Source organism: Nicotiana attenuata, unplaced genomic scaffold (genome assembly GCF_001879085.1).
Source record: "Nicotiana attenuata strain UT unplaced genomic scaffold, NIATTr2, whole genome shotgun sequence".
NCBI lineage: Eukaryota > Viridiplantae > Streptophyta > Magnoliopsida > Solanales > Solanaceae > Nicotiana > Nicotiana attenuata.
The window spans coordinates 778,822-789,536 of record NW_017670346.1 but is presented as its reverse complement, the minus strand read 5'-3'; the positions used below and the strand labels follow the sequence as shown (position 1 = coordinate 789,536).

The 10,715-nt window shown below is 36.7% G+C and overlaps 1 protein-coding gene and 1 non-coding gene across 2 annotated transcripts; one reads left to right on the top strand and one right to left on the bottom strand.

Moving 5' to 3' along the window:
• Nucleotides 1–4,209: 4,209 nt before the first annotated feature.
• Nucleotides 4,210–5,152, bottom strand: LOC109238167. Its single transcript, XM_019404600.1, has one exon. It carries the CDS (start codon nucleotides 5,115–5,117, stop codon nucleotides 4,305–4,307), a length of 813 nt encoding a protein of 270 aa, XP_019260145.1. The 5' UTR covers nucleotides 5,118–5,152; the 3' UTR covers nucleotides 4,210–4,304.
• A 1,923-nt stretch (nucleotides 5,153–7,075) lies between these two features.
• On the top strand, nucleotides 7,076–7,159 carry TRNAL-CAA. Its single transcript has one exon. It is a non-coding gene; the product is annotated as a tRNA-Leu (tRNA).
• Nucleotides 7,160–10,715: the final 3,556 nt, after the last annotated feature.

Genomic DNA, 10,715 nt, shown 5'->3' with positions numbered 1-10,715 from the left:
TCTTGAGTTTTAGAACTCCGTTTGTGGTGATATTTGCGGCATTTTTCTTGTCTCAGCAAGGGGGTAAATATATGAACTTTATTTTGATGTTTTCCATGATTGTTTTCGTTGGTTATTATTTTTATCCATGTTTGGATTGTAAAAATTGGGGTTTTGAGCCCCAAAGTTATGAGATGGTAAATCCTTGATTTGAGGGTCAATTCATGGATTAAATTGGATGATTTTCGAAATATATACTATATAAGTTATGAGTAATAATTATTTTCAATAATTTTCGGAATGCAGGCACGTGGGCTTGAGGGTTGACTTTATTGACTTTTCGAGCGGAGTTGGGAATTGTTATAAATTAATTAATTATTGGTATTAGAGTATATCTTTATTGGTTTGCACATTGTTTGACTAGTTTTGGAGCGACGGGCAACAGTTTGAGGTGTTAGAGAGGCATTGGAGCCGGTTATGGAACTCCGGAGCGAGGTAAGTCTCCTGTCTAACTCTGTGAGGGGGAAACTACCCCCTAGGTGATGTATTTGATATGTGCTACTTGTTGCGGGGGCTACGTACGCACGAGGTGACGAGAGTCCGTACGTATCTAGATTCATGTTATTTTCCGGGTAGCCTTAGGTTCACACCATGTTATAATTGTATTATAGGGATTATCTTTGCTCGTTTAATTCTTTTATTTCGTATTACAACTTGAGACTAGACTTGCGTAGAGTGGTAGACTTGCTATTTTAGAGATTTGATGGGCTTCATGATTAGCCGCGGAATAATTGTACTCTCCTTACAAATTTCTTTCGCATTATGCGTTTTCATCAGAAGGTTCCCCTTAAAATATATAACTCACACATCTATTCGTGAGTGGGGTCAAGGACCCGTTAAAGCTTCTTATTCTAATGGGATCGGGCCGTTCGCCTTGGCAGTATAATAGGTGCATCTATGGTTCGTGCAGTTCGACCTTCGGCAGTGCGCACAATTGATGGGATCGGGCTGTACGCCTTGGCAAGATTATGTATCACACTCTCATGGGAGCGGGCCGTTCGCCTCGACAATATAATAGATGTATCTACGGTTATGTACCAGATTAAGATGGGATCGAACCATACGCCTCGACATTTCTATAAAATACTCCGATGGAATTGTGCGCAATATTTGTCAAGAAGCCAGTGTATCTGGGAATTTTCCTGATCTGAATCATGACAATCTATCTGGTGAGGTCAATTATATATAGATACTCCGGTTGAGGAGGTAACTGCTAATCGAGAGTTTGAGTTTGCGGTCGAGAGGAGGATTGTACCCTGTATTTACACTTGTTTATTTCGTTTGTTTACTCAGCCCCATATCTGTTTACTTCTTAATGTATCTATCTTATTGGACTACTAGTAAGTGTCGATGTCGACCCCTCGTCACTACTTCTCTGGGGTTAGGCTAAGCACTTACTGGGTACGTATTGATTTACGTACTCATGCTGCACTTGCTGCACTTATTGTGCAGGTATACATATATGTTTCTGGTGGTCCTCTGGGTGTAGAGGCACGGCTATTGCGGGCACTTTACGATGAGGTGCACTTCCTTGTTACGATCCGCAGCATACTGAGTCTCCATCAGAGTCATTTATATTTGCCGTCTAACTTGTATTTCGGACGGATGTTGTATTATTGTTGTACCCATTAATAGATGCTCATGCACTTGTGACACCGCGTTTTGGGTGTTCCTACTAGCTGTTTAGCATGGTAGTTCATTTAATTATTATAATTCTACCCTGTAAATTCTATTTCACGCTATTTAATTAATGAAAATTATTCCAAAACACTAAAATGAGTAATTAAGTTGATCCATTACCGTTGGCTTGCCTGACGGCGGTGTTAGGCGCCATCATGATCTATAGTGAATTTTGGATCGTGACACGTGGGGTTATGGGTCAACGAGATTCGACTTTCATTTTGGAGCTTGACCATGTGGGCACGAGTTTGATTTTGAGTTAGCCCTAGTTTTCGATTGATTAAATAAGTCCTATAGCTTTGTTTGACACCTTTGAACACTCCCCTGGCTAGTTAAGGTCGTGCGGTGGATTGAGAACGAGGCAAGGGTATTCTTGTGGATAAAAGCTTTCTTGAAAATAAAGTAAGTATCTTGGTTGAGTTTGATGGAATTTTTTTTCCTAAAAGTAATCTTGTTGCTACGTGCTACGTGCTTGGGGATAACGTGTACATAAGCTGATGAGTGTATATTTAGCTGCCAATATTTTTCCTTGCTTGGGGTAATATGATAGGCCTTTTATGCCTTATTCATCACATGTTTTGCTTGATTGTATGAGTACTTGAGCATTGTATTCGTGCTAGAGATCATGTTTAGGCATCTTTTACATGCTAATTGATATGATAGGCTAGTTGTATGTTGGATTACATGTTGGAGTCATTAGACATACATTATACATATATATTACATCTTGCGTATTGGATTTCTCCCATGGATTGTGTGGTTATGATACGTGAGTTGTGTATGCGTTTGAGATGATTATAGCACGTGGATTATCCGTATGATTTGAGATGACTATGCCATGTGACTTATCTTTGTGGTTTGAGATGATTATTGCAAATGTGTTATCCGTGTGGTTAGAGATGATTATGACACGTGAGTTATTCGTGTGATTTTAGATGATTATGGCATGTAAGTTGTTCGTGTGGACGGATGATTGACTATTGAGCTAGAATGCTCGGATATGACGTGTGGGTATGGATTTGCCCCTCTGGAGTCACGTGGTTACTCGTGCTACATCAGACCGTGTGCGCACAAGTTTGTTGGACACTTGAAAAGTATCAGTTAGTTATTGAGGTTGAGTCTTTATCATGTATAGACATTTATAAACTCTTATTAATGCATTACATATAAATATTGAGTTGTGCATCTCTTTATATATGTTGTAATTGACAAATTCTTCATATGCTTTGGATATGAATAGGTAAGGTTGCTTGTATTTATTCCTGTTTTACTAGTGCATAGATTTTTTTTGTTTTTTTTGTGCATTACCTATACGTTTATTATATTGATGAATTTCATAGATTTGTAACGTGAGCATTTTTTTTATTAAACTCTCGCCACTACTTTGTTGATATTTTTTTTGGGTGAAAATAAAAGATTTTATTGATCACCAGCACAAACCTTTGCAATTAATTCCCTTCTTTTCTTCCTTACTCCCATAAACAGTCCTAACTGATCAACTATAACTACCCCATATCAATTGTGCTATTAATCTATTACTCCCATAAACAACTTTCTATTCATACTCGTTGGTTTTGTGTTATTGATCTGCTACCCAGTATGTCATGAATCTTCCTTTTACATTCCTTCTTGATAGCGTTAACTATCATGTGAGGTCTAGGTACTTTCTGATACCAATAGGCGCCATTCCTCACTCTCCATATGTGATACACCAGTGCTGCCAGTATCGAAATTGTAATTTGTCTGCATACTTTGCCTCTTGTTCTTCTAGTCATTCGTCTCCAGATTCCTTATAGCTCACATTGCTGCACCCCCATATTCATCCATACCAACACTTCCTGTCTACATGCTTTTGAAAATGGGCATTCGAAATACAGGTGTTCTATTGTTTCCAAGCTCCCGACATATGGCACAGTTAGTTTCTTGAAATATTCCCAGCCGAGCCAGTCTCTCTCTTGTTAATAGCCTTACTTTGTTGATTTTGGTCGGGATACTTACTGAGTACACATCGATTAGTTTGGTACTCATCCTATACTTTTGTATATTTTTGTACAAATTCTGTTCCTGATACTAATGGCATCCGAGAGAGAGCTGAGGAATATTTGCACACTTCATGTGAGTTGTCTTACTTGACCAACTCTCAGTATCTAGAGTCACTTTCTATCCTTATTGATTTCTGTCCTTTATTTCATACATCAACATGAAATTATCGTCGTATTAAATATAAATGTGATGAATTTTTATTAAAATGTTGTGTATATTGAATTCTAGTATCATCATATATGACCCTTTTTTGGTAGTAAGAAGCATCGATTTTTAATCTCACTATTATGATTAGGTCATTCAGAAGAGCAATTAATTCGATCAGAATGGTAGAAAAGAAGGCAGTAAAAGAATGAAATACTCCTTTTTTTTCCACTCGTCCCAGTTGGAGGCCAGTGGTCCGAAGCTCAAGAAGCACAGGGAGAGAGACACACACCACACACACAAAGAGAGAGAGAGAAGAAAATTGGAGATAAATCTTTCACTTGTAATATTTTTCTAACAATAACTACACAATTGTTTATGAAACAAAATTTGCAAGATTAGCAGGATTTCATATTTAGGAGAGAGCTCCTTGATCTATTCATGCGCCTAAATAACCCTTCCAAGCCATTTTCAAAGTTGTCAAGGTGAGCCTCAAATGATTCCAGCCTAGTTTCCAAGTTCATTTTTTCTTCTTGACCTACACATGCAATTCTTCCCTTGTTTACAAAACTTGAAACCAATGACCATTTAGATGTCCTTGGCTTCAAAAGTGGAACAGACAAGAAAGACAAGAACATTTGAAAAATAGAAATGCGCATTGCATTAGCTTCCTTTAGTGTTTTAATCATATCTACTGTGTCTTGGTCTGCATCTTTTGGTACAAATCCGCCATCAGCTTCTTGATCCATTTGCTTTAAGACCAAGACTAACCTCTTAGCTTCCTTCTTAATCTTCTTGTTGAAGGTGGTGAATTTGGCCATGCTGGTTTCTGTTATTGAATCTGTTTTTCTCCTTCTGAGAGACGATTGAAGGTTTCTTACATTTTCTTTATATTGTAAGACGAGTTCCATTATAGTGCCACACAAATCAAGAAGCCTCACTGATTTATCCAATAAATCTTCAACCAATTTTCCTTGTTGATATTGAGAGAGCGCCTGAAGTGTTTGAGGTAAGTTAAGCAAATCATTCATGCATTTATATAACTCCTCTAGACCGAGTAGACCAACGTGCATGGTCTCAGCTGTCGATGCAGTCGATATCTTCAATGTTTTGAGGTTATTGACTGCATCTTCAACTCTTTTAGTTGTAGGGTGTGATCTTGCAGGTAAACTGATTGATCGAATGTGGTTTGATTTTGAAGAAGTAGCCATTGTTGGTCTTAACTTTGTGATAGGCAATAAGACTCAAAGCAATGTCATTTATATAGTAAATGAAGGAGACAAGATGAGAAGAAGTCTCTTAATATTAATGTAACTAGCATGTGTTAGTAACGTGACCATTTCTTGGAATTTGGTCAGCTGCTACAATTTTGGCGACAAGGGCTCTAATTAATTCCACTTCTCTTTATCTTCACTGTCATGGAATTGAATGATGTGCCTCATCTTAATATTGTATCATTAATATAGTTCTACTCTTCCTGCCAATGAAGCATTGCTTCATTAGTACACGAAATTGTTAAAGATGTAAACTACATTTAAATTTTAGATGAGACAAAAAGAGGGAGGTCATTTTCCTCACCAGTCTAAACTTTTGTAGGCAGAGTTATATGGTATCCGTGTTAGTGGAAAGTAACAGATACCCCGAATAAAACAAAAGAGGTGCACATGAACTGGTCTAGACCTACTCTTACCAAAAAAGAAAAAGAGAAAAAATGGCAAGTACATTACTTCATTGAAATGTAGGTGGATGTACCACACTATTATGAAGTGATCATTGGGCATCATATCACTATGTGCACTGGCTAAGATTTTGCTTCATCCTGCCTTACCAAGCATATTATTGACTAAGCTCTCTGAGTTGTAACACAGCACAAGAACATCACAAGAATTATTTAAAAGTATCACATCTTAGATATTCTGGTGGACCAAATAGACGTGCAGGATTATGGTAAATATCAAAAAAATCGCACGAACGGGATCATGGCTTTTTCTGTAACATAATTTTAGTTCATCCTTGACAAAGATGATGTTCTCTTACTACATGTTTGAGTACATAATAAAGATTTACTAGATACACCCTTTACCAACATAACATATTCACCCTCCAAATAGTAGGTCCAACATAACTGGAAATACAAAATTTGTGTGTTATAATTGAGTTTGTTGAATTATATTAGGAGTCTATTATGTTAATTGATTCACTTTCTGTTTAAAAACAGTGTAATCCCCTGTTTCACGCTGTGAATACAGTCGAATACAATAATCTATCCAGCTGTAATCCCATGTTTCACGCCATGAATACAGTCGAATACACTCGAATACAAAATTCTGTCTAGCTGTAATCCCCTGTTTCACGCCTAGAAATGCTACTGTATTCATGAATACATCGAATACACTCTAAAAAAATCTGAAAACATAGCTATAGGAAGTAATATAGTAAATGGTAGCTACAACTAGCTAATAACCACTAAAACATAGTGGTTTCTGAAAGTTTCTCTATTAAGAATGCCAAAAAAAGAGAGAAGAATTGAAACTTTAATACAATCCCCAAAAATAGGAAGAATTTATGGTAGATAAACAAATCACTAATATAATTGAGCTAGAAAGAGAATTGAATCCAAGAAGAAGAAGAAGAAGAAGTTGGTGAGAGTTTAACAAAGATCTTTTAGAAAATTAGGAAATCCTAAAAGAATCGAATAATAATCCTAGAAGGTAGAAATATATATAATCCTAGTTAAGAAATCGATTATACATAAATTATTAAAATTTTACATCTCAAAAAGCTAGAAAAATAAACTTCAAAAAATATATTTTATTAAATGAGTTTTTAAATATGGAAAAACTTAGGGCCCCTTGTTGAAGTTTGGCTTTAGGCTCCGGATATCGTTGAGCCGCCCCCGTATATATATATGAGGCTGTATGAATACATTTCAAAGTATGCATACGTTATTTTTTTTAAATATCGGCACCGCTTACAACAAATTCTGCGTATGCCCTTGCATGTACTTACTTGTTCTGAGTAAATCGAGTGGACTAAAATTCCTATTGGTTAACTTGACTATGTAAGATCTTACTCCAGTCAAGCTAAATAAATACAAGGTCATTTCTGGAAATGCCCCAAATACTTGGTTATTAAGTGAATATAAACTTTAAGAGACGCATAATACAAAGTCAGGATGGCCGAGTGGTCTTAGGCGCCAGACTCAAGTTCTGGTCCTCGTAAGAGGGCGTGGGTTCAAATCCCACTTCTGACAATTTTAATCTTTTTATCAATTTTATGTCTGAACAAATTTACTGAATTACATTTTCACCTGTTTTTTTTTTCCTTAACAGTAGATTCCAAACCATTTTTTGTTCGATAGTAGTATTTCTTTGGGAGACTCCATTAATCATATCCCATTATCTTAAGTAATCGGCAAACAGTATGCAAATCTAACAACGTTCTTGTTTTCATCACCTCATTAACACACAGAAAAAAAACTCAAGATTTAAATTTAATGGATTCAACAAAATTCATAACGGTGAATTTATTATACATTTTGAAATTAGGGATTCCAAATTTAAAATTAATAGTCATTATAATTTTTACTTTATCTTTGTGTTCCGTGAAAAAAAAAAAATTAGGTTTGGTTGAACCAATAATATATGCGCTTCATTCACAGGTGTAAACACACACAGGGATGGCAATGGAGTGGTATGGGTGCAGGACGATGCGGGTTTAAGCCTATGCAGGATGGGTACGGGAGAACACAATTGCCGGGCGGGTGCAGGGCAAGTTGAAGCAATTCTTTTTAAAATTTTAACGGGGACAGGTTGTGCATTATACTTTTTTATACCATCTCCCTTTTTTATAAATGCACTAACTTTGAAGTTTCGCTCTACCGCCCTCAATTGACTTTGTCTCTCGACTCCCGTTCTCTCACTTTAATATTTCTTTAGACTAGTTTTGGCCATTTCAATTTATAATTTTCATAGATAACCAATATTACAAAAAAAATGTTAGGTTTGGTTGAACCAGTAATATATGCAATTCATCCACAGTTGTAAGCACACATAGGGATGGCAATGGAGCGGTATGGGTGCAGGACGATGCGGGTTTAAGCATATGCAGGATGTGTGCGGGAGAACATAATTGCGGGGCAGGTGCAGGGCAAGTTGAAGCAATTCTTTTTAAATTTAAACTGGGACATGGTTTAAACTTTTTTATACCAGCTCCATTTTTTATAAATGCACTAACTTTGAAGTTTCACTCTACCGCCCTCAATGGACTTTGTCTCTCGACTCTCGTTCTCTCAATTTAGCTTTTCTTTAGACTAGTTTTGGCCATTTCAATTTATAATTTTCAAAGATAACCAATATTATTAAAAAAAAATATTCGAGTTGGTTGAACCACGAATATATGCACTTCATCCACAACTGTAAACATACATAGGGACGACAATGGGGACGGTATGGGTGCAGGACGATGCGGGTTTAAGGGTGCGGGAGAACACAATTGCGGGGTGGTTGAAGGGCAAGTTGAAGCAATTCTTTTTAAATTTTAGCGGGGACATGTTATGGTCTATAATTTTTTACCAGCTCCATTTTATAAAAATGCACTAAGTTTGAAGTTTCACTCTATCGCCCTCAATCGACTTTGTCTCTCGACTCTCGTTCTTCAATTTAGCTTTTCTTTAGACTAGTTTTGGCCATTTCAATTTATATGTTTCGTAGATAACCAATATTACTAAAAAAATATTAGGGTTGGTTGAACCAGTAATATATGCACTTCATCCACAACTGTAAACACACATAGGGATGGCAAAGGAGCAATATGGGTGCAGGACGATGCGGGTTTAAGCCTATGCAGGATAGGTGCGGGAGAACACAATTGCGAGGCGGGTGCAGGGCAAGTTGAAGCAATTCTTTTTAAATTTTAGCGGGGACGGGTTGTGGTTACCACTTTTTTATACCAGCTCCATTTTTTATAAATGCACTAACTTTGAAGTTTCACTCTACCACCCTCAATCGACTTTGTCTCTCGACTCTTATTCTCTCAATTTAGCTTTTCTTTATACTAGTTTTTGGCCATTTCAATTTATAATTTTCATAGATAACCAATATTACTAAAAAAATATTAGGGTTGGTTGTACCAGTAATATTAGCACTTCATCCACAACTGTAAACATAAATAGGGACGGCAATGGAGCGGTATGGGTGTAGGACGATACAGGTTTAAGCCTATGCAGGATGGGTGCGGGAGAACACAATTGCGGTGCGGCTACAGGGCAAGTTAAAGCAATTCTTTTTAAATTTTGGCGGGGACAGGTTGTGGTTTATACTTTTTTTATACCAGCTCCATTTTTTATAAATTCACTATCTTTGAAGTTTCACTCTACCGCCCTCAATCGACTTTGTCTCTCGACTCTCGTTCTCTCAATTTAGCTTTTCTTTAGACTAGTTTTGGCCATTTAAATTTATAATTTTCATAGATAACAATAATACTAAAAAAATATTAGGGTTGGTTGAACCAGTTATATTAGCACTTCATCCACAGTTGTAAACACACATATAGCAATGGAGCCGTATGGGTGCAGGATGATGCGAGTTTAAGCCTATGCTGGATGGGTGCGGGAGAACACAATTGCGGGGCGGATGCAGGGCAAGTTGAAGCATTTCTTTTTAAATTTTAGCGGGGACAGGTTACAGTTTATACTTTTTTTACACCAGCACCATTTTTTATAAATGCACTAACTTTGAGGTTTCACTCTACCGCCCTCAATCGAATTTGTCTCTCGACTCTCGTTCTCTCAATTTAGCTTTTCTTTAGACTAGTTTTGGCCATTTCAATTTATAATTTTCATAGATAACCAATATTACTAAGTTATTGGTATTTGTTGTAAATATTGTTTGACTAATATTTATCAGAAAAAAGAAAGATTTTGCACAAGTACTTACACCAACTTGGAGAAGTTGAAGTAATTAATTTACACGATAACAGTTTGAATTTCATTGTTAATGTCCAATTTATAGTCATTCTCAACTAGTTTAAGTTACTCCTCAACTGTCAGAGTGTATAGGGTAAAATCGGTTCACATTAAAAACTCGAATGACAGAGTGACACGGAAACCGGGGATAGACAGAAGATGAAGTGAGTGGAAACCAAGACCGAGGACAACAGCTTCGGTTGGCATCAGATAGACCCCGAAGGAAACATTACCAATGAGAGCAAGCAAATATTTGTCTCCAGATGACATTCAACGAAGAATACTCTTCAGTATTAAATCTACATCCGTTATAGAGAATTTTGGCATTCATGGCCTGCCATTACATATTTATCAATGGCCCCCATTATTGTCATTTAAGAGGGGCTTGATTGTAGGACATTTTTCCCTAGGTATAGCTATAAATAGTGACTTCTACAACCATTGTAGAACACAAAAAATTCTGACAAACTTATGCTACACATTATTCCAAGCTAAATAATACTTTATTTCCTGTCTAACGTTATTCTTGTTACTGCCTTCGGAAGCCTTGCTCCCGGAACCAAGTTGTCTGTTATTTTATCTCGATTTCAACGCTAAGCCTTGCATTTTATTTAATTTATTTATCATTTTTGGAATAAAATCGATTCGCTTGTCAATAAACCACGTTATAAATTTAATTATACCATTTTACGGGTAAACAGTTTGGCGCCCCCAGTGGGACTTAGATAGTTGCGTAATTGAGTTGATCCTTGCATCTATTACTAATTTGTTTGATTCTTTGTTTCTTAGCAATAATCGTAAAAGATGGCAGCTAATGATGTCGATATCGCAGAGAACATTGAGG

Excerpts from the sequence above, each read along its gene's own strand:
- LOC109238167 (XM_019404600.1), bottom strand. The coding sequence starts at position 5,117 with ATGGCTACTTCTTCAAAATCAAACCACATTCGATCAATCAGTTTACCT.